The sequence below is a fragment of the Rhinatrema bivittatum genome, chromosome 1, assembly GCF_901001135.1.
Source record: "Rhinatrema bivittatum chromosome 1, aRhiBiv1.1, whole genome shotgun sequence".
NCBI classification, from domain to species: domain Eukaryota; kingdom Metazoa; phylum Chordata; class Amphibia; order Gymnophiona; family Rhinatrematidae; genus Rhinatrema; species Rhinatrema bivittatum.
This window is the reverse complement of record NC_042615.1, coordinates 652,885,444-652,910,405: the sequence shown is the minus strand read 5'-3', so window position 1 is coordinate 652,910,405 and position 24,962 is coordinate 652,885,444. Positions and strand designations below refer to the sequence as shown.

At 42.1% G+C, this 24,962-nt stretch overlaps 1 protein-coding gene across 4 annotated transcripts in view; it reads right to left on the bottom strand.

Annotated features, from left to right (window-relative positions):
• The window catches only part of MCTP1 (multiple C2 and transmembrane domain containing 1), a 1,134,628-nt gene that overhangs the window by 550,729 nt on the left and 558,937 nt on the right, over window positions 1-24,962 (bottom strand). For all 4 annotated transcript variants that reach the window (XM_029573135.1, XM_029573151.1, XM_029573144.1 and 1 more), the window contains exons 3-4: window positions 16,859-17,001; window positions 1,259-1,338 (exon numbers count right to left, since the gene is read on the bottom strand). In XM_029573135.1, the coding sequence (XP_029428995.1) occupies window positions 1,259-1,338; window positions 16,859-17,001 (223 nt within the window). The remainder of the gene's footprint in view (window positions 1-1,258; window positions 1,339-16,858; window positions 17,002-24,962) is intronic.

The window sequence follows — 24,962 nt, the reverse complement described above, 5'->3', positions numbered from 1 at the left end:
AGTAAATAGAGCCCTCACAGGTTTGGCATAGAGTTGATGGATGGTGATATAGTGAATAAAGTACATAAATGCCCTATTCAGGTGACAGATTGGTCAATAAGTGTTGGGCTGCTAGAATGGCAAAGTCACTTTTATGAAGTATTAGAAGTCCTAGTGACAACGTAGACCATCCCATAAACTGTATCAGACTAGCAAGCTTTGCATTCCTTATGATGACTGAGTTGGTACAGCAGGCTGCAGAGTGTGGAGTGTGTAGTAGGAAGTGTAAGATAGTATAAGAACAATATGATGTGCTACTATCCTTCCAGCTGAAACTGACGGGGCTATTAGACAGGGTGCGAAATTTGTGAAACTGTCAAACCTGGGGGGGGGGGGGGGGGGGGGGTTTGTTTGTTTTTTACATTTGTTTAATTAATAAAGTCACAGCCATTTTTTCCCCAGTTATGCTGGTGTCCTCAACTTTTTCACTGCAAGGTACAACAGAATTGGAGGGTGAGATGTCTTGGGAGGGAGGGACGAAGGACTAGAGGGGATGGGTGTGGGGCGAACTGGCCAGTTTGGGTATACAGTGTCTGTGATATTCTTACAGTATGCTCTAACTTTCATGAAAATGATGTTCATACATTGGACACATGGTAAAACACACACACACATACCAGCTGTACCTAATTCAACCTTTTTGTATGTGTATTTCTAGCTTCAATGAAATGCCAGCTGATATACCTGAACATACTGCTAAAAAAAAAAATAATGCAAAAATGTATTTTGTTTTAAAACTGTAAAACAAAACAGTTTGTTGCTCTGGGCCTCTAAGTGCAATAACAACCTTCAGACTATATCAAGATTTGAATATCATTCTCCCTTAACCCTTCTGTCTTATAATGGACCTATGTATCAAATCCTGTAACATATTTTGTTATGTGATCTGATTTCCTAAAGTCGGGATATGCCTTTTCCCCACCTCTCTGAGGTCCACACCAACTAGTTTCATGCCTTTTGCACTGAATTCTAAAATATTGATTTTTCTTTGATGTCTTTATGACGGCCAGAAAATGCTTGAAGCACAACTGTGATCAAAACAAATATAGGTGATGAAAAACCAGACGATGGTTTTGTTATGAGTTACAAATGTGCTTTTTACCAGTTTTCAACTTTTAAGCAGAAATAGATATCAGCGGAAATAAAAACAATTCCTAAATCTTTCTTCCAATGCCTACAGTAGAAGGAATCATTGGAGTCTACATACACAGCCCCATACCTGTTAAACTCTAAAGCAGTGAGATCCAGAAAGGCTGAGCCCATAAAGTCATCCTGTAGTCCAAAGTCATAATCAAAGACCTGGAATATGAAAGAGTTGGAACAGGGTTACACGCATTTAACATTTCATAATCCTTTTGCAAATACTTTGGTGCTAAAAATAGTGCAAGGCTTTCTTTTCACTGGAGAGCAGACGTTTCTCATATAATCCCAAGACTGAACAGTGGAAATGTGGTTAGGGCTAGCGTTAGGAAGAGGAATAACATTTTGACTGGCTGATGGAAACAAATTCCATTGAATGAATTGTAGATTGTGCTACCTTTAAGGCCAAGAAAGAAGATGTTGCGGTACAGGGGTCAGTAATGTTTTTTCTGACTAAGAGATAAAAAAAAAAAAGCCCTACAATTTCCTTGGAAATGTGCCACCATTATTTAGTGGGGGTGTGGAGGAGTAAACTGCAGCAAAGTCATTACTGGGATCATTTTATGGCAAGGCTGGTTCTAGGGCAAATGGTGACCTGGGCAAAAAATCACTGATGATGCCCCCCCCCCCCCCCGCGAATGTATCCCTACACCCTAGCCTTGGCATGTACTAGTAGGAGACTTCAAAGATTTGGGGGCTCAGGCCCATAGGCATGCTGTTACAGCCTTCCACCTACCCCTCTCCCCCAATACACACACACAAACACCTGTGCATCTCTTAATCTCTTCCCCCTAAAAAATGTACATATAATAAAATATATAAAAAGTTTAACAATTTATAGTAGTAGCAGTAAGCAGGCAGTTTATAGAGTCTATAGAAAGACAAGAGATAAAGATCTGAATAGGGTTGCCAACTTTTACACTGACCATGACTAGACATTTGAGGATGGGATGGGGGTGTCCCTCCACCTTATTTCCATAAATTTGCATTTATTCAAGATCCTGCCACTTGGAACCCATATGGTATTATCCCTACTGTAGTGCATGTTGGGTGTAGCTTGGCCTTCAGAAAGCCAAGGGTAAACTGAATTACAATAAATCTCTCCTATCAAAACATCATTAACTACCAACACTCAAACAGTAACAACCCTATCTATTATAAGGCAACATTGCAAATATTACACCAGGCCTTAAAACACTAACCCACCTCTTATTAAGAAAAAAGAACAAGCCAGGCTGCTATAGATCCCTATGCAGGAACTCCATACTATCAGAATACCTCATTTCGGTCTCATATGCAGAACACAGACAGACCATCACCAATTACAGAATAGAGAGATCATAAAGTATAAAAAGAAACATGCAGACAAAAACTGAACTGGAAACTGCAACAAGCCAAATATATATGCAATACAACAATGGAATAACAGAAACATCATCATTCCTCATAAAACACTAAACAGTACAATCAAGAAATATAAAACATCAACCATACTAATAAAAAGAATATATATTTCAAATGAGCTATTGAACAAAATATACAATAGTTTAAAATTCATATAAAAGTTTCCCAAACACCAACAAAATATTTCAAAACAGCAAACTCATCAAACAACACCCAATGATTAAAACTAATAAGAATTTTTAAAAAAATCTCCCGCTCCCTATGCTTGGGAACTACTGATTTCCAGTCATCTTGTGATTGTCATGGATTACTTTTAGTGGGGGGTAGGAGGTACTGGGGCCATACAAACTTTCCCCTCCCTCTCTCTCACACAAACACACACACACACACACACACACACACACGTGTGCTTCCACTCTCATATGTTCTCTTACACATACTGGGGCAGATTTTATAAATCTGCGCACACGCGTACTTTTGTTCGCGCACCAGGCGCGAACAAGAGTACACGGGATTTTAATAGATACGCGTGTAGCCTCGCGTATCCATTAAAATCTGGGGTCGGCGCGAGCAAGGTTGCCCAAAATCGGCAGCCTGCGCGCGCCGAGCCACGCAGCCTGCCTCTGTTCCCTCCGAGGCTGCTCCGAAATCGGAGCAGCCTCGGAGGAAACTTTCCTTCCACCCCCCCCCCCCCCGCACCTTCCCTTCCCTTCACCTACCTAACCCACCCCCCGGCCCTATCTAACCCCCCCCTACCTTTGTCGGCAAAGTTACGCCTGCTGGAAGCAGGCGTAACTTTGCGCACGCCGGGCCGGCTGCCGCGCTCCATGTTCCGGTCCGGGGGCTGGTCTGGAGGCCGCGGCCACGCCCCCGGAACACCCCCAGGCCGAAACCACGCCTGCGGCGCCGCCCCCGAAACGGCGCGTCACTTGCGACACGCCCCCGAAACGGCACGTCACTCCCGGCACACCCCCGACACGCCCCCGACACGCCCTCCATGCAAGCCCCGGGACTTTCGCACGTCCTGGGGCTTGCGCGCGCCGCCGAGCCTATGCAAAATAGGCTCGGCGTGCGCAGGGGGGGTTTGGGGTAGGTTTTTGGGGGGTACGCGCGTATCTTACACGCGTACCCCTTTGAAAATCTACCCCACTCTCTCACACGCACACATGATCTGCCTCTCACTCACACACACTTCATGCTTTTTCTCACATATGCTCACATGATCTCTCACATGGTCTTACACATGCTCTATGCTCTCACATACCGACACTGATGCTCTTGCTCACATATGTTCGCACATACATAAACTTGCCCTCACTGACCCAAAACTGGGCAGTTGCTCAATCTTATTGTACCTCAGAATAGGCAAACATCTTTGTTATCACAGAGTATCAGGCCCCAGTGCAAACTGACAGGGATGAAGGATCTGTTCTGCAGAGAAGGGAATTAGTTAATTTATATTCTCTTTTAGGCAATAAAATTGTTTCCAACTTTTGCTGTCTCTGGTTTAATTTCTGACTCAAACAAACACCAATACTGATTTCACTTTGAAAATATAGATGTGTGACCAAAGGCTCATATATATCAAAGAATATGAATGACCATCACAAAGCACAGGTATAAGCACACTAAGGGATGCTATATAACCTTTACTTTGTGCTGGAAGTTTTAATCATTAGTCATTCATGATTTGGACATAGGTATGCTCATACCTTTTGCTTATTTTTAAGGTTTTTTGAGCTGTAAATAAAACATCAAGAGATTTTTTGACCACTTTTGTGTAAATAAAATAAACTTTTCTACCTGCTAATTTTTGCACCAGGATAAGGAACACGTCTCGAACATAAATTAAAAAAAAAATAAAAATCAATGTGTATGATGAAATGTCCTAGATGTTACAAAATAAATCTTCTTAATCAACCCGACATTGCAGTGTTTCAGAAGGATCATTCCTTCCTTCTTCAGAGACAAATGCAAACACATTGATCAAGCATAACCCAGTATTTGTCATGGAGAAATTAATGAGATTCAAGGCAACTGTTCTATAATTGAAAAAAAAATGCTATAAGTGCGTGAGGGGTATTCCTTTAATTTCAGAGAAATGTAAACACTGCCGGCAGAGTAGGAGCTCTGATTCAGCATAGTTTGATTTCTGACTCAGCATATCTCTCTTTTTCCTCATTCTCTAATTATTGTATGTCTCTTTTTGTATCATTTTCTCTCTCTTTGGTGTCCTCCTTCCTTTATCTTTTCTGTTTTGGATTTGTCTCTTCCTTTCCTTCAGTATGTATTGTTTAATACATTCCCTCTTTTTAACCCTTTTGCTGTTCTTTGTCCTTCTGCTCCAATTTCTTCCATGTTCTCTTTTTTCCCCCTTTTCTCTCTATCTCCATTTTCTCCTGTACAACTGTCTCTTGCCTCTCCCCTTCCAGTTGTGTTCTCTCTACTTTGCTCTCTCCACTTTTCCACCTTCCTGCTGTACTCTCTCCCAAATATCCCCTATAATCTCATGCTCTCTCGCCCCCCTGCTCTATAAATTTGAGCATATGGTGAGCATGAGACCAGGCTTTGTAGCTTATTCTGTGAGCATAAGTTACTGCTATCAAAAAATAACACCTTCTAAGAAATACGTTTTAGCTCTTCTGATGCTAAAGACTTGACAGGTGGTTGCATGAGGTGAGCAACAACTATATTCGCATCCCATGGCGTGCCAAACTTAACTGGAAGGCAAACATGATTCAGGCATTTCATAAATCTGGCAACTGTAGTTGCTGGAAAATGTTAACTCCATCTGAATGCTGGTGAACTCTGATTGAATTCGTTTTTAGTTCAGATTCAGGCTTAGGAGGTATTGATGAAGGAAATGGGTAGGACATTTAAAGGAGTCCTAAGTGACTCCTGCACACCAGATTATTGTAATTCTTTCTGTGTAGAATTTCCTAAATATCTGCTCCATGTGCTTCAACTAGTGCAGAATGCATCAGCTAGGATGATTTTTAAACTGCCATGGGGGGTTTGGATAATGCCTTACTTGAAATATATTCATTGGCTTCCTATAGAAAAGAAAATAGAGTTTAAGTTTAGTACCAATAACTTAAACGCTATTCTCTTTTCTAAGGACTTTTATAGATTACTATCAATAACTTAATCTATAAAGCTCCTTCTTTAGAGAACCACTATTTGACTTAAAAACGTTTGAGATATGTGCCACCACGCAATCTGCATTCATCCTCACAGTTATAGCTTTCTGTACCTTATTTATTTAAAATTTGTTATAACGCTCACTACATGGATTGTTCGATGTAGTTTACAAGTTAAAAGAAACATACCAAATTAAATAAAAAATAACATACATACAGTGAAAGCATAAGAACACAAATCATAAGACTGCAGCTGATTTCATCATTACATGGGGATCAGATCAAACCTGGATTTGATGGGAAACAAATCGGCACACTGAAAGGTACATGTAATGCAAATGCAGGGATCAGAATTCAGTAAACAATCTGGTTGTTGAAAAAAACAAAAAAATATTAACACACTAGAAATACTGGAAATGGCCAAATCTTAAATGCCTGTTAAAATTAGTATGTCTTCAAACTCATAAGAACATAAGAACATGCCATACTGGGTCAGACCAAGGGTCCATCAAGCCCAGCATCCTGTTTCAAACAGTGGCCAATCCAGGCGATAAGAACCTGGTAAGTACCCAAAAACTAAGGGGTAGATTTTCAAACCGCGCGATTTGGCGTACTTTTGCTGGCGCATCAGGCGCCAGCAAAAGTACGCGGGATTTTAGTAGATACGTGCGTAGCCGCGCGTATCCGCTAAAATCCTGGATCAGCGCGCACAAGGCTATCAATTCCGTATAGCCGGCGCGCGCCGAACCGCGCAGCCTACCCCCGTTCCCTCCGAGGCCGCTCCGAAATCGGAGCGGCCTCGGAGGGAACTTTCTTTTGCCCTCCCCTCACCTTCCCCTCCCTTCCCCTACCTAACCCACCCGCCCGGCCCTGTCTAAACCCCCCCTTACCTTTGTCGGGGGATTTACGCCTCCCGGAGGGAGACGTAAATCCCCGCGCGCCAGCAGGCCGCTAGCGCGCCGGGACGCAACCTGGGGACAGGTCCGGAGGGCGCAGCCACGCCCCGGACTGCCCCGGGCCATAGCCACGCCCCGGGCCCGCCCCCAGAACGCTCCCGACACGCCCCGAAAACGCCACGCGGTTCGGGCCCGCCCCGACACGCCCCCCTCAGAAAACCCCGGGACTTACGCAAGTCCCGGGGCTCTGCGCGCGCCGGTAGGCCTATGTAAAATAGGCTCACCGGCACGCAGGGCCCTGCTCGCCTAACTCCGCCCGGATTTGGGCGGATTTAGGCGAGCAGGGCTCTTAAAATCCGCCCCTAAGTCTATTCCATGTTACTGTTGCTAGTAATAGCAGTGGCTTTTTTCTAAGTCAACTTGGTTAATAGCAGGTAATGGACTTCTCCAAGAACTTATCCGATCCTTTTTTAAACACAGCTATATTATTAACTGCACTAACCACATCCTCTGGCAACAAATTCCAGAGTTTAATTGTGCGTTGAGTGAAAAAGAACTTTCTCCGATTAGTTTTAAATGTGCCACATGCTAACTTCATGGAGTGCCCCCTAGTCTTTCTATTATCTAAAAGAGTAAATAACCGATTCACATCTACCCGTTCTAGATCTCTCATGATTTTAAAGACCTCTATCATATCCCCCCTCAGCAGTCTCTTCTCCAGGCTGAAAAGTCCTAACCTCTTTAGTCTTTCCTCATAGGCGAGCTGTTCCATTCCCCTTATCATTTTGGTCGCCCTTTCTCTGTACCTTCTCCATCGCAATTATATTTTTTTTTTAGATGCGGCGACCAGAATTGTACACAGTATTCAAGGTGCGGTCTCACCATGGAGCGATACAGAGGCATTATGACATTTTCCATTTTATTCACCATTCCCTTTCTAATAATTCCCAACATTCTGTTTGCTTTTTTGACTGCCGCAGCACACTGAACCAATGATTTTAATGTGTTATCCACTATGACGCCTAGATCTCTTTCTTGGGTGGTAGCACCTAATATGGAACCTAACATTGTGTAACTATAGCATGGGTTATTTTTCCCTATAAGCATCACCTTTCACTTATCCACATTAAATTTCATCTGTGATTTCAATGCCCAATTTTCCAGTCTCACAAGGTCTTCCTGCAATTTATCACAATCTGCTTGTGATTTAACTACTCTGAACAATTTTGTATCATCTGCAAATTTGATTATCTCACTCGTCATATTTCTTTCCCGATCATTTATAAATATATTGAAAAGAAAGGGCCCCAATACAGATCCCTGAGACACTCCACTGCCCACTCCCTTCCACTGAGAAAATTGTCCATTTAATCCTACTCTCTGTTTCCTGTCTTTTAGCCAGTTTGTAATCCACGAAAGGACATCGCCACCTATCCCATGACTTTTTACTTTTTCTAGAAGCCTCTCAAGAGGAATTTTGTCAAACACCTTCTGAAAATCCACGTACACTACATCTACCGGTTCACCTTTATCCACATGTTTATTAACTCCTTCAAAAAAGTGAAGCAGATTTGTGAGGCAAGACTTGCCTTGGGTAAAGCCATGCTGACTTTGTTCCATTAAACCATGTCTTTCTATATGTTCTGTGATTTTGATGTTTAGAACACTTTCCACTATTTTTCCTGGCACTGAAGTCGGGCTAACCTGTCTGTAGTTTCCCGGATTGGTCCTGGAGCCCTTTTTAAATATTGGGGTTACAGTTTTCAGGTACAATGGATGATTTTAATGATAGGTTACACATTTTTACTAATAGGTCTGAAATTTCATTTTTTAGTTTCTTCAGAACTCTGGGGTGTATACCATCCGGTCCAGGTGATTTAGTACTCTTCAGTTTGTCAATCAGGCCTACTACATCTTCTAGGTTCACTCTGATTTGGTTCAGTCCATAACCTGCTAATTTCACTCAGAGACACCCCGAGCAAATGGTAAGGAGGGTGCAAACATTAAAAGCCTGTTTGAATAAATAAGTCTTCAAGTTCTTTTTGAGGTCTTTCAAATTAGTAGTTTATCTCAATAACTCAGGGCTTCTCACTGAAAAGTCTATTCCCATTTTTCACTTATAGAAAACCAGAATTAAAGCCTTTTCTGTAATATATGTTTGGTTGTGGAATCTTATTAGAAGTGTGAGGTGAATTAGATTATTTTAACTTCAAGAGAAAGGTTAAAGCCTCTCTTTTTGTTGGGATCCTGCTTGTTATGCAGCCTCTTATCCACCTGAGGTCCCCATGGATCAAATCCTGCTCTCCTTCAACTTAGAGTCTCTGTGATCCCATGATGTAGTAGGGCTCAGTCTATTTAACCCTGTCTCTCACACAGCTCAGAGCCTTGTCATTGGGTCTCTTTGGTTCTCTGCTTGGTCTGTCCTACCTTGGACTATTCTCTGGCCTCCAGGCCTTCCATCCTTGCTTTGCCTTAACTTGAGCCTTCTCAGGCCTTCTGGTCTTCCCTTGCCCTGTGGCTTTCCCCTGCCTTCTAATCTAGCATTGTCTTCTCAGGCCTTCTGCTCTAGAATTGTCTTGTGGCCTTCTGCTCTAGCTTTGCCTCAAGGCCTCCCAGGCCTTCTGCTCTGCCCCTTGCCTTGCTCTGTCTAATGGTATTAGGACCTTTTGGCTCTTTCCTTGCCTTACGGTCTATTCCTGACCTCTGGCCTATTCAGGCCTTCCCAGTCTCTGTTGCATCTCTAGGCCTCTCCCTGTTCTGCCCCTTAGGGGCTTCCTGTATTGCTGTCTTTGGGCTCTATGGTCCATGTTCTGTGTTGCTTTGCCTTCTCTTAGCCCATTCCAGTCCTGTTCTTGAGTTCCAGTCTTACCTGCACTCTGTTTCAATCTATTCCAGTTCAACGTTTATCTACACACTGTTCCAATTCCATGCTTACCTGCACTCTGTTCCAAAGTTCCATCTTATCTGCACTCTGATCCTGAACCCCAACCTTGCCTCGCCTCAGACTCCAGTCTCATCTTGCCTCAGATTCCAGTTCTTCACTGCCCCAGACTCCAAGCTCCAGCCTGAACTAGAAATTCTACTCCAGCCACAACTTAAGTCCTGCTGGCCACCAGAACCCAAGTGCCGAACCTACGGGAGAGGTGGTTGGTATAGGCCAAAGGTACTACAGCTCTGTCTGTGTTTGTCCTGAAGTCCTGGACTGCCCCTATGTAGGTTTGCCAGCCCGAGCTGGGCCCTCAGTAGTAACATTTTTTAATCAGGTTCTTGTTGATTAATTTAAGAAAGTCTGTAGTTGATTACAGAACAAGAATGTTTTATTTTAGGTTGTTTATTTTTAACTATGTAACTCAATGTTTTGTTTTATGATATTGTAAGTGTACATGTTTTATTTTAATTGTTTTTGTGTATTTTACTGCGTATGTGAATTGTAAGCCACATTGAATCTTATATAAGTTATGTGGAATATAGGAAATATAGATAAGACAAAAAACCTTTTCATCTTAAAGTTGTAGGATTTTCTAGTAGAAGTTTTCTTTAAAGCCAGGATAAATTTGCTTGATTTCATGGGTAGTTGCATTGAAGCAACTAGTTGACTTTCAACATCTGTCTCTGCTAATTGACCAGAGGTTTGGGTGGAAACAATTACCATTGAACTGAATGATTTGAGTTTCTAACTTTATTGAATGTTAAAAAGGTAAATGTTGAAGCCATGGAAACCAGATATGACTTGGGCAAAATGAGGCTATCATTAGCATTGCTCCTTTCTTAATTTTTGAATCATCTTGGCTATATGAGGAATTGGGAGAATTGCCTAAAGAAGTCCCTGATACCATGGAATTGAAAAAAAAGTCAATCCCTAGACAGTTCCTTGCCATTGTTTTGGAACAGTAGATAGAAACTTTGTTGTTGAATGGGGCTACAAAGAGGTCTATCTGCTGAGTTCCCCAAAGTTGAAAAAGCTTTTTTTGCTATATTTTGATCCAATGACCATTTGTGTTGGTATAGATGGCTACTTAATATGTCTGCTATCTGGTTTCATTCCCAGCAGGATGAACCATTATCAAGAATATCTTCTAAGTAACTGCCCATTTCCAAATCTTGGAGGCGTCTTGACAAAGGGCCTGATTCACTAAGGCTTTTCTCCCATTCTGTGTCTATGGGGAAAATGCTTAGTGAATCAGACCTAGAGTTTGAAAGAGCATATTCCTCCGTTTGTGGCTATAATATATCTGTCTGAACTAGTGCCACCATCCATTTTATCCAGAGGCTGAAAATCTTTAAAGCATTTAAGATTTATCCTGAGCTCCAGGAGATTTATATGCCATTTTCCTTGTGGATCCCAGTTTCCTTGAGAACAATGGCTTTTAGGTGGGCTCTGCAACCATAATTGGAGGCATCAGTTTTTATTCTTCTTTTAAAATGAGGATGCTCAAAAAGCTGTGGAGGCAACAGAATGAGGATTAGAAGCCAAAATGTCCAAATTCCAATCCTTTATTGAAGAATTAAAATCTTTAAAAAGCCCAACTCAGGCCGAGTTTCGCCCTCTCTCAAAGGGGCTGCATCAGGGGCTCTGTTACATCAAATTTAAATTCATATTTGCGCAGATGGAATGTGTAAAGACGCATCATATGGTCTCTGAACAGGAATGTCAGTAAACATATAGCTGTGTTCAATGTGTTAAGGTCAAGTGTCATTCATTAGTAGACACATCAGCAGCATACCTTTTGTAAAATTGCAGCAAGTCTGGTATCATCACTGTTCGTATTCAGATGCGCTCAGATACGAAAAGTGACGATACCAGACTTGCTGCAATTTTACAATCCACTCCATCCTGCATCGGGGCCTTCCTGAATTTCTTTTCCCACACCAGCACCATCAGCAGATATCCCTGTCTGGATTTCCTCTGACCATCAATGTAAGTAAAAATAATTTTTTTATATATTCAAAGGAGGCAGAAGAAAGGAATGGGTAAGAGTGGGAGTATGTCCATGTGCTTGTGTATGTGCATGTGTCAGCATGAGAGCCATGTGTGCAAGGGTATATGTGTTGCAGTGTGTTCAAGGGAGCATGTGTGTGTACGTCAGCAGCATGTGTGAGGTACCATGTGTGTGTGAGCATGTGAAAGAGTGCATGGGAGCAGGCATGTGTGTCAGCAAGTGTGCATAAGGGAACATGTGTATATGTACATCAGGGAGCGAGTGTGTGTCAGAGACCATGAGGGAGCATGTGTGTGTATACGGCAGTGAGCATGTGAGTGTCATAGAGCCTGGGAATGTGATTGTAAGTGTATGTAAGGGAGGAGAAAGTTTGTGCACCCCATCCCCACTAATCCACAACAATCTCAGGATGGCAAGAAATTAAGTAGCCAAGTATATAAAGTAGGGGATTTATTAATTCTTATTGGACTTACTTATTGGATGTTATCTGATGTGTCTGCTGTTTTAAAATATTTTATTGCTGTTTGGGAAAATTTAAAAAATGTTTAATTATTAGTTAGATGTCCTGTTTGTCACGTGTTTTAAAAATATATATTATTTTTATTAGTATGGTTTTACTATTATGATTGTCTTGTTGCAGTTTCCTTTTCAGTTTTCGTCTGCAGGTTTCTATGTGTGGTGGATAACAAAAGTATGGAGTTGTCGAGCTGTTAGCTGGGCCGCCGGGGAAGGAACAGCAGAGGTAGCGGTAGTGGAGGTCTTGGTTGCTTACCAATGACTACATGGAATGGGGAAGTCCCTGTGGCAGAGTGAACATGTATGTTGTGCAAGAATTATGCCCAAGGTAACAGAGATGCCCAATTGTCCTGGCAGCTCCCGACAAACAAGCGGATAAAGGTCTTTAGAATCTTGTTGATCCGCTCAGCCTGGCCATTTCCTTGAGGGTGGAAAGCAGACATAAAATCCATTGCACTCCGAATTTCCTGCATAGGGAGTGCCAGTACTTTGCCGTGAACTTGGGACCATGGTCAGATGTGATATGTTGTGGGAGACCGTGGAGATGGAAGACATGCAGGGTAAAAAGCTGGGCCAATTTGGGTGCTGAGGGTAACATAGACAGAGGAGTGAAGTGTGCCATCTTGGTGAACCTATCGACTAGAACCCAGATCACTTGGTACCCATTGGACGGGGGTAAGTCTACCACGAAGTCTGTGGAGATATGTGTCCAAGCTTCTCTTGGCACTGGGAGTGGTTGCAGGAGGCCCCACGGCTGACCTGACAATGGCTTCTGCTGGGCACAGGTCGGGCCGGAATTGACGTATGCCCAGACATCTTGGGACATCAGAGACCACCAATAGTAGGAGAAAGGAGTTCCAGTGTACGGGCTCTGCCAGGGTGACCAGCGGTGAGTGAATCATAGCCCCAGGATAACAGTTTATCATCTCAGGTGGAGCACTTGAATATGTTTTGGAATATTTCATTTCTTTAATGCTGATTCTACCACCATGGATTCATGTGGAAGTTGTGTCTTTTGGTGACCAGGACAGTACTGTACCTTATATTTTAGGTCTAACTCCCTTACTAGTGGCAAAGTAGTGGTGTCTGCCACATTCTTGTCTGGAGTTCTTGTAATACCCTATGTCCTGGAACTGCAAGTAGCTATTTCCGGGCCTGTATATATTTTCCAATAATATCCTCCCTAAACTCTGCTTCTTCCTTTAATATAAATAGAATAACTTTTGCCAATTTTTGTAGACAGGCCGGAGAAAACATGTCCTCAGGCTGAGTTGTATTTCTCACACTTTGAAATGAAGGGTCTGATGGTAGGTCAATTGATTCATCATTGTTAGGGTGGTACAATAAGGACCCATATAATGACTGAGACTCTTCCTGGGAGCCTGGTAGTATTTGGGGTTCATCTGATGTTGTGCTATCCTTAGAGGAATGGGAACTTTGAGAACTGTTGTGTATCTTGCCTGGCCTGATAGGGCGGAATGGTAGATTGAGATTCTGCCTGCAAGGTAAAGGACTGCAATATAGGTGTTACTAATTGAGACAGAGGAGGAAAGCCCAGATATTTTAGCACAGAGGAGGACATCTTATCTCCCTTTTCCGAGGAGGATTGATGTCTGTGCTAAGACTTTCAAGAGTCATAGCGCTGAGCATGAGAGGACTTGGATCTTTTTGTCCCAGTTATTGGTCACTCAGTAGGATATTTCCTTTTTTGTGCAGATGTAAGCTTAAAGACTCTGTACTTAAGAGCCTGGGGAGACATTAGGCACAGGCAGCATAATTCAGGAAGTCAGGTGATGGTCCAAAAAGCGTAGGCAGAGGTCAAGACATTCTAGAAAGGACTTTAATTTTTGTTTTTACTTAAAGAATGGACATCTTGAAATCATACCTGAGGCACCTTTTCAAGCCCCTTGTTTTGGTTCACAATATCAAAAGGGGCTGAAGTAAAATAAAACTCAATTTTTAGAATTTTTATTTTTTGGAGGCTTGCAAAAAATGAATGAAAAAATAGACAGGAAGCTAGAAAGAAAAATAAGAATGCGACCATACTTTGAAAAGGATGATGAACAGCTGGAATACAAAGAGATAGAAATTTGTATCTTTTCACCCAGGCAGAAGAAAGTAGACCGAGGAAACTCAAGCTGTGGTGGCTGCACGGTAACTCCCATGCAAGCTCAGAAATATTAGGTCTTTCTGAGCTCTGAGGGAGCTGTTTCTGTCTTGGTACCATCAGACGATGCCCCTTCACTTGTCCTTTCAGTAAGTACCAATAATGATGCTGTCTACGGTGTTGGTGTTCCAACAAAGAATTTATCATTATTGAACATGTGCCGCAGTAATCTGACACATAATATACTTTCTCCTTAAAAAAAATTCAATAATCCAGAAACAAATCATTTACACATTCACTGTGCAGTCCCTCTGCTCTGTTACTAGGTTGCAGATACTTTCCTTTTGAAAATAAGAGCTCCCTGAGCCATGTTGCTAGAGACTCTCCTCAGTTTAAGGTTCCTAATAGTATTGCTGCTTTGCACCGATCCTGTATGATGCTTCCATTCCTCTCTTTTGCTTTCTCTGTTGTACTGAATCGGTAACTCCTTTACTCTCCTCTGTTTATTGGATGTGGATCTACCGTGGAAGAACACCTGGAGGGTACCACTTCTCCCTTCTCTCCTTCGCTTAACAAACAGCGCTGCTGTAGAGGCAAGCAGTGCCTGAAAAACTTCAGATTCTTTATACAAAAACTGGGAAAGGAAGGGTAGAAAAAACTTCTTTTGAAATAAATTTCCAGCATGAATGTGGCAGGGCCATCCAGTCTGCCACTGAAAGCCCTTAGTTTTCCCTTCCCTGAGATTTAACACCTCTTGTACCCTCCTCCCATCTAGGAGAGCTGGGATTGGTTGCTCCTTGTTTTATAATCCAGCCATTTTGCAGAATAAGGTGTGGCTAGAATCAATTCAGGTCAGACACAGAGCAGTAAGGATGTCTGGTTTTCCCTCCCTGGTGAGGCCTCCCTGCCTCATCAGGTTTTTGCTTTTTGAGGGGAGTCTCCTCTGTGCACACCCTGCCAGAGGATCTCTTAGAGTTTAGTTACAGTAAGGACATCTTTTTACTGGAACCCCTGCAGGACTCTCACTCCAGAACTGGAGACCAGTGAGCCCATTCACTCCCTGAATGAGGCAAGCACCTGTGACAGCAGAACACCAGTCTGGGAAGATTTTTGCTTAGGAATGTATTTTCTCTTGTTTGTTTGTGAGGAGGGTTTTTGAGCCACCCCTCCATACTGGGAGCCAGGCTGGCCTAGCTGGCTTCTGAACCGCAGACTTTTCAACCCAAGGAGTCACCTTTTCAGAACATCTAAAAGGAATCAAGAAAGATCATTAGAGACCCCATCCAGATCTCCCTCCAAGGGACCAGGATACAGGGCTGGGTGATCGGTGAGAATCTGGACACTGAGGTAGGTCAGGGATTTGCTATGCGGAAAGGGGAATCCTGACATAGGAATCTTGGGTAAGCAGCTAGGAGAGCTCTGGTGCACATTTACACCATCAATTGGGAAGCTCAACCAGTTTGCTGAAGAAAAGGACACCTACCCAGAATTAAACACCCTAATGGTGTAAAGAATCATCTGTATCTGCACACTTATTTAAAATGGACTTTAATTTGCCTTTAACTAATCAGTAAATAATTATTTGACACCCAGTGCTTGGTCCTGCCTGTTTTGTTACGACAACTCTCTCCTGGAGTTGCCACAGCTACCAACATACACAAGGGATAAATCACACCACTGTCTGGGCCATAGACGAGAGTCTCCCCCCATAACAGGAATCCCCCTCTGTGATAGAGAGCTCAGGACCTGGGAGGAGTGCTAGCCGGAGAAGCCCCTGAAGAGAAATAAATTAGTTTGTGTGCACTGGGACTTAAGACCCTGCTAAGGGTTATACGAAGAATCTTCTCCTTTTCAAAAAGATCAATCAATGGTAAAATCTCTCAAATCCTAAAAATTCTTACTCCTCTGAATTGTGCCTAAGGTTTCTCCAAAAGGAAAGAGCTGAAAAGAACATTCCATTTCCTTGGACTTCAAAAACAAACATCTAGGGGTTTCTGTCTAACATAACCAGGAAACAACCATTTCAGCAGCCTCACATAGGGGTGCTGTGGCATAGATGGTACGTTTCTTTCCCCTTATCTAACTGCATACTAATTCTGCAAGCCGAAAACTTCAGAAGAATTCCATTTGATATTTGCTTTGGCCAACTGGTAGCAATATGTATTTATTCATTTGTTCCTTCATTTGGTTATTCAATATTTTCCCATCACCAAGAATGGGTTACAGTACAACATTCATAATAAGTTACATACAAAAACAAGTCCCCATCAACACACTGACCCTTTTCTGTTCTTAATCACTCTACTTCACCCTAAATTTCCTTTAGGAAACAAATATCTTCATGCCCTGCCTAAACTGCTTCAGCTGAGTTGCTTGACACAGAGCAGTTAGTAGAGAATTCCAAATCCATGGCACTTCCTTAAAAGCATAAATGGGCTCGAGTCCTAAAATATCTGATCAAACACAAAAACGGAATGGAATTTTTTATGGTCCTTGAGCACCACTGAAGGGAATCAGCCTCAGAAGTGGCCTCCTTCTGATTACTCTACCACCCAAAGAGGAACAGAAATGCCCAGCAACCCTCGTGGGGAGAGCATAAGCTAGACAAGTACTCCCTTTCACGCTAAAGAAGTTCATCTTTCAAAAAAGTTGTGGCAGTACACATAAACAACTCACCTTTATGTACAGTGGCTCCCTAAGCTGATCAATAAGAAGGCAAACATGTTCTTCCCAAACAGGATTCAGGTTCTTGTGCCTTGTCTTACTTCTGAAGACTTCTTTACCTCCAATTTTAAACTTGACATATGGATCACTTGTCCCTGTGAGGATAAACATGAAGATGCAAAATTAGAAATCTTTTCAATAAACTGCTTAACAGGATTAATCAAAATGGTCTATGCTCTTGAGTTCAGTGAAAAATATTCCATGGCATACCTATGGGCTAGAAAGCTAGTTACTTCGAACATTGATAATGGCCCCAAAAAGAAATTTTTATTATGTTTAACAACAGTGATTCTCAACCAGAGTGTCGGGACACACCAATATGTCACCAAGCACTGGCAGGCGTGTCATGGCTTCCCAGTGTCCCACTGTCCTGGCTGTGCTTCCATCCCTCTCCTCCATCAAGTGAGATGCAGATATTCTTCCACTAACACGGCTGCTGTTCCATCCAGGCAGGAGCAGCAGCAGCGTTAGTGAAAACTGACAGTGGCATGGCCCTTTCTTCTTCCTGCCCCCACAGCCTGGAATGGGAAGTGATGTACAGTGGAGAGCACAGGAAGAAGAGAAGACCATGTTGAATAAAGTACTGGCAGCAGCGTGGGCTCGGACCAAAACAAAGCACATCCTGTGATCAGCGATGGGAGAAAGAACAAAGTTAACCCCCCACAGTTGATGGGATTCTTTGTTCTCGGGCCACAAGGGCTGGAGGAGGAGGCTACTGCAGCTGCGATTTCTGCTGGGGAGGAGGGGAGTCATGAGTGAGAGCAAGCCAGAGGGGGAGAGAGTATGTGAGTGTGATTGAGAGCTTGTATGTAAGAGAGTGTGATTGACAGTATGTGTCTAAGTGAGAGAGCATGTGTGATTAAGAGATTGGTCAGGGAGGTAACGTGTTTCTGTGACAGAAAGATAGACTGGTCAGGGAGATGACTGATTTGTGTGTGAGAGAGACAGAGACTGGTCAAGGAGGTGACCTGTGTGTGTGAGAAGGAGAGAAAGATTGGTTAGGAAGGTGACTGCTGTATGTGTGTGAGAGAGAAGGAAACTGGAAAGGGATGTAACTGCTGTGAGAGAAAGAGACTGGTTGGGGAGGTCACTGGTGTGTAAGAGACAGAGACTGGTTGTGGGGTCTAATTGATGTGTGTGTGTGTGTGTGTGACTGGTTGTGGGCCCTAAGGAAGAGGACCATGAGGATAGAGCTTCAGCAGCCATTGCTGCTTCTGGTATGTGCTTTTGGCCTGCAAGGGAAAGGAGCAGGAGAGTTGTTGAAGAGGATAAGTAAAGGTGGCTTTTTAAGCTTAATTTTCTTGATTGACTGCCATTTTAATTATTGGGTATTATGTCATGTGCCTGCTGTTTTAAAATATTTTATTGGTATTTGGACAATTTTTAATTTTTATGAGTTTCTAATTGTTGGATGCTATTCTGTTCATCAGCTGTTTTGAAACATTTATTAGTATAGTTTTACAATTATTTCTGTCAGGATCTATATAGCAGCTTGGCTTGTTCTGTTTTCCTAATAGGAGATGAATTAGTGTTTAGGGCCTGGTTTAATATTTGTAGTGTTGCCTTTTCATAGATGGGTTGTTACTGTTTTGAGTGCATCCCATAATGCAGGTGTAATTTTGTGTGCATTAGTTTGTGTGGATTATTACAGATCCTGGGGCTATGTTAGGTGCTATATTTCTCTTTCCATTTCTCCATATATGCACTGTATGCATAGTGGCTTTTTTGGGTTTCCATTCCAGTTTCTGTTTCCATATTTATAATTTGTGGTCTTTCTGAACTTGGCGAAGGTCAGTTCTGTGTGTGTGACCGAGGTGAGGTATTTAACCAGCATGTAGACATTTGTATCAGACTTATTTGATGTGTTTTCTCAATAAGACATGCACTGGTGGTAAATTACTGTCTTTTTATAAGAAGGGCTATTGTGCCTGGTAGTAGAGGGAGTTTGTTTTGCTTTTACTGAGATGTCACCAGAACCAGAATATCTTTTTTGTATGGTGAGTTGTACAGGTAGTGCCCTAGTTCTGCTCTGCACCCATTGTTGTGGGTCGAGGGGGTTCTTGAGGATGCAGAATGTATATTTACATTTTGCCCCGTGACAATCACATGTTCAGTGTGTCACGCATGTGAGAACCAACTGCCAGGTGTGTCCCGAATAAAAAGGTTGAGAACCACTATTATATAACAATAACGAGATTGATGAATGATTTAAGAGCCTAAGGGACTTATTTAATAAAGGCTTTTTTCTATAGACACAGTATGGACTGGATATCATTGCTGAAAATAAAGTTGTGGCACCCAGACATCTAAAAAACCTTAAAGATCAGTTGCAGATAAATATTAAACATAACTGCAGAGATTACATACCCCTGAGGTAGATTTCCAGGTATAGAAATAAAAACAATGAGGTCACTGAACAGATGAGTTTAAGCTGGGTAGGATATTAACTGGCCAAAATTCAGCCAGATTAAAAAAAGAGGCAGGGCGGGGATATTCAAGGGGCAGGGCTTCAGCAATTTTTTTTTGGACTTTTTACTTATATTCCGCTGATCTTGAACACTTCAAAGCGGATTACAGTCAGGTGCTGAATATATTTCCCTGTCCCTTGAGGGCTTACAATCTGAAAGGTAATTTTTAAAACCTGCGTGCAGGGCATCCATGTGCGCTCGGATCCCGGCGCGCACATGGATGCACCGACTTGCCCAGTTTTATATCAGCACGCGCATGTGCGCACGGGTGCCCGATCGCATGTGTAAAGGGGAGAAACTTTACAACATGTGCGCGACTACGGACTGGGCCATTTCCCAGTTCCCTTCCAGTCCGCTCCAACAAAGGAGCGGAATGGGAGGGAATTTCCTAAACCCCCCACCTATCCTGCCTCCCTTTTCCCCTATCCGCCCCGTCCCCTAAAACCTCGCTAACTAACTTATTTTTTTTGTTTTAAAATTTACCTGCTCTCTGGAGAAGTATCAGGTTGCGCGGGCCGTGCCTAAAGGCCCATATCCAGACCCCACCCCTGGCCAGCCCCTTTTGGCCAAACCTGATCTTCTGCACAAATGTGGCTGCGGGCGTTTGAAAATCCCCACAGCGCACGCGTGGCCCGGCCATGCACATATCTTCCCGTTTTGGCACGCGCCGGATTTTTAAAATCCGGCCTTAAGGGTCTCGTTTCCTAAGTATTTTCAGAATGCGAGAACAGCCTTAGTAAATCAGGCCCTAAGTTTGTACCTTAGGCAATGGAGGGTGAAGTGATTTGTCCAAGGTCACAAGGAGTGCTAGCCGGGGAGTGCTGAATATCGGTCCTGGCCAGAAGTTTAGCTGGCTAAATCTGGTCGTGCTCAGAGCAGACCTACAGTTATCCGTGCAAGTGAACCTGGATAACTTTAAACCTACGTGGCTATATTCAGAATGTACCTCGGTAACTTGGAAAAAATCCAAACCTTCCAGGGCAGCAGGCCTGATCCTCAAGCCCTCCCAACCCCCAAAAAACATTAAGAAATATGTCAGGGCCCAATGCCACTGACCCACAAAAATAAAATGTAAAAAAGGGTCGCCTTACCTGTCAGCAACATTAGTAGCATGTTTTACTAGCTCTGCTGACAGAGCAGAATGGAACATCACTGGGAGTGTGGTTAAACTCTACTGCATTCCCGGCATGGCCTTAGGATTAGGAGGGGAATCTGGGTGTATCGCGATGGTGGAGGTAGGGATTGGTAGTGTATGCAGAGGGTGGGTACAAGAGGACCCAAAGGCCGCCTATAAATATTGGGTGGGAGGCCTTGGGCCGTTATGGCCCATAACGTTTTAAAAACATTTTATTTTAAGGGGGTTGGAGGGGGCGAGGAAATGAGCACTGGGTGAGAACATTTTTAAAAGTTTTTTTTTTGGGGGGTGGGGAGGCTGGAAGATTGGGCCTACTAACCCAGAGTTTGTGGGGGGGGGGGGGGGGTTTAACTTAACAGTCTACATTCAGCACAAGTGTAAAGCTATCCAGTTAAAATTCTCTGGATAATTTTAGCGGTGTATATTTAGCGGAATGACCAAAGTTATTCAGATGGCTTGGCTGAGTATTCTCATTAGGAGGTCAATATTCAGAAGTGTCGCGTGGACTAATGTTGGCCCGATAAATTGTCGTGGATAATTTGTGTGACAGGATGATACTTCCGTAAAGTTACCAGGTAACAGCACCTGGATAGCTTTTATATCTAACCAGCTATTTCTGAATATGCCCAGTCAGGTTTAAAGTTGTCTGGAAACGTGTACCTGGATAACTTAAAGTAATCACCTATATTCAAAATACAGCCACTGAATTCCCCAAGACAAGATTGCCTTCGCCACATGCGTTGTTTAAAAAATATCTGATTGGGGTTTGGCAGCTTTCTCAGAAACCTCACTAAAGTTACTGTATGCCAGATATGAGGCGCGTTATCAACGAAGAAGAGGATGTCCTTGCCCCAGTTGATAGTGCCAATTTCACTGTTTTTCTTCAAAAGTCTCAAGAAAATATTTCAACAAGGGCTACACTTCTAATTACCTTTGCTCAAGAATGCAACCTTAAAAAGTATTTTAAATGTAAAAATGGATTGCTTTGTGGTCAGAGAATTCAAAAATTTCCTGATGTGACATCTGAGGAGGAAACCTTTTTCCTAATCGAAATGACTTGTGTTGCTCTTGGGAGCTTCTTTTCTTTTTTCTTTTTTTTTTAATTCCCCTGTAAATATATCATAGTCCAGTCAGGGAAATTAGTTTGTATACTCTGACCGTACTCATTTAGAATGTTTTCTTTTGGATAAATCTGCCTTGATTTCAATTTTTTTTCCTCTTTAGTAGCCTTATTGGTGTTGCGGATCAAGAATGTGAGGACATTCACCACTGTGTTTTTTAAATGATTGCTTAATGTTTTTCCCCCTCCGTTTCTTCTTAATGTGGACTTGTAAAGAGTTATATATTATTTTTCTTCTTTTTTTTCCTTCTAAGTTTTCCATTATATCTTCTTTTTGCGCCTGGTGGTAATTCACATATATTATTTAAATACCAATAAAGTAAAATGTAAAAAAATATAGAGAGCGATATGAGGCGGAAAAACAAACATGTAAAAAAAAAAAAAATCCATGTTGCTCTGCAGGCTCAATCCCCCACCCTTCCATCCCACTAAATCACTGAAACTGATATCAGGCATAACATCCAACCTCACCCCCCTCACCCCTAAAACCCCCAAAAGATTAAAAAAGGTTTATCAGCCAAGGATCCTCCCCTCCCCCGTAGTTTGAAAATATATCCAGCCTCCAAGCCTCCTCCTAATTCCCACCTGTAATCCCATTCTGAACCTTCCTGCTTCACCCAGCAGCCTGCAAAATCCCCAAGGCCACCAGGCGAGCAGTACAATCGCACCATTTCAAGCGGCCATCACAATTTGCTTTTACAGCAACCCTGGTAATGTAAGCTACCAGCATTGCAATTGGATAATACTCTAACAAAAACACTTGTAACTGCTGATAATTTAATAATGTTTAAGTTTGTTTTATATTCTAATTATAATTTTAGTTTGTAAATACATTATAAATGCAGTGATAAAATTTGTAGATTAAATTTTGCAAAGATGTCTTAAAACTTGAAAAATGTTATCTAGAAAATAAACTGACAATCATCCCATTTAATTCAGTAGTCTTGCTGTACATTCACAGTATTTCATCTCAACACAAGATGGCGCTGTAAGCTTTCAGTTGCATTGATGAAGAGAAACTAAAATGGCTATTTGCAGATGATATTTTGTTGTTTCTCACAGACCCTGAAAAAACTCTTCCAGTCACAATTAATATAATTACACAATTTGCTTATTTTCAGAGTTAAAAATAAACTTGGATAAATCAGAAGCCTTTAATCTCAGGGATAAACTGCAAAGCAGTTGGAAAGAGACCTGTTTGCAGAAATATCTATGAGTTCTTACAACTGGTGACTTGCCTGTACTGCAAGTCTGCCTTGCAGACTGTTCATTCTCTCTGAGACCATGCAGGACACAGAACACATTCAGTGCAACTTTTTGTCACATTCAAGGTATTCAATGAAACTTGTGGGATGAGTCTTTTCTTATGCCTTATACACCGTGCAATGTACAATATCCGAAAAAAGCCATCATCAGCAAATCTCAGATTTGATAATGTATTTTCTTCTTTTTTTTTTAATTTTCTTTTTATTAAATTTAACAATTTAGACAGCAATACAGCATATCAATGCAATATGGAGTAAAAGGGTTCTGGAAAAAAATAAAAGGAAATACAATTGTAAAAAGAGAATTAAAATAAATCTTAATCCCTCTAACTCGTATACCAAGAAATTGGGAGGAGGAAATCAAGGGTTAAGTACACACCCCATACAAAAGAAGAAGTTAGAGGAAAACAGAGAGAAGCCGGTACATATTAAAATTATACTTCAACTTACAGTTTGGATAGTTAGTGGCAAATGGGAATCAAGAAAATAGCGTAATTGAGAGGGCTCAAAGAAAACATATCTGTTATTCTGAAATCTTGAAATAATTTACAAGGATAACATATCACCATGTTAGCCCCTAACCTACATGCTTCTTGACCCATCTCAAGAAATTTCTTTCTGCGCTGTTGGGTGGCCCTAGTAATATCTGGGTAAATCCAAAGTTTCTGTCCAGGAAATAGCTTATCACGATTACGAAGAAACAATTTCAATACTGAATCACGATCAGATGGAAAAACAAATGCAATAAACAAGGTTCCACGATACTCCACTTAATTTGTCCCAGAGGATTCCAAAAACGCGGATACATTTTCAATAGGGACCATTGGACCAGAGTTCTCTTGTGATGCATTAGGAAGATCAGTTTTCTTCTCCCGTGATGTAAACTATATCTGAGATAAAGGAGGAAAAGAGTCTGCTGAAAAAAGCTAAGACTTCCTGTAAATACTTCTTAAATACCTCACGAGGTGTTGCAAACTTGACACAAGGAAAATTTAAAGCTCTTAGGTTTAAAGCTCTGACAGCATTTTCTATATTTTTCAACTTTTTTTGTATTATTTATTTATTTTTATTTATTTATTGTTTTGTTATACCGAGTTTCATGATAGGCATCACATCAACCCGGTTTACAAATAACAAGGAGTGTAAAGCATAACATAACATAAAAAACAATATTTTCAATAAGAACCTTGAACTTTAAATACAGTGAATCAGAAAAAGGGAGAGGGAGAGTTACAAAAAACAAGGAAAATAAACTTGGGATGGAAGGGGAGAAATTGAACAGCACAATATTTACATTTCAGCCTATTGATTAATTAATTCAATCAGATTGTACAAGACCATTCTGAACTAATTGTATTGCCTCTGTCTGTTGATCCAAAGAGGCAATCTTAACATTATGGGCAGAAGTCACAGCTTCTATAGCTTGAACTGAATGTTTATTTTCAGTCATAATCGAGGTTAACACAGGGATGAAGTAAGAGCTTCCCAAACTAAGGCCTGGATTTTCTAAGGTTGCAGACCTTAGAAAATACAGGGGGCGGGGGGGTGGGGGCGAAGCGGTGGACGGGCCTGCGATAGCCGGCAGTGATCGCACCTCTGCGGTGCTATCGCTGCCGGCTTTCGCACCCAATAGCGCTATCATAAAAGGTGGTGCTATTGGGCGCGCTAGTGTCAGCGAAAAGGGCCCTTATCTTTTCGCCATCAGCGAAGTTGTCGTGGAGTCCACCCCGACTCCTACCCTTCTGGTGTGGACTCCACTCCAACTCCTCCCCTTCTGGTGCGAACTCTGTCCCGACTCCGTCCCGATTTAGTTATCGCATGCGAAAAGTCCCTTTTCGCGTGCGATCGTTTTGGAAAAATGACCCCCTAAGTCTAAGGTAATAATTTCAGGATTGACCAGTTTTGGTATAGAAATAATACTAGCCAAGTTGTCGCTGTGGGACTTACCCAATCTTTGGAGCCACACAGATTCCTCATCCCCGACTGGGGTAGACGTTTGAATTGCGCCAAGATGTTCCTTAGGCCTTACTGACTCCTGAGAGGGGTGTATTGGTGTCAGTTCTCCATT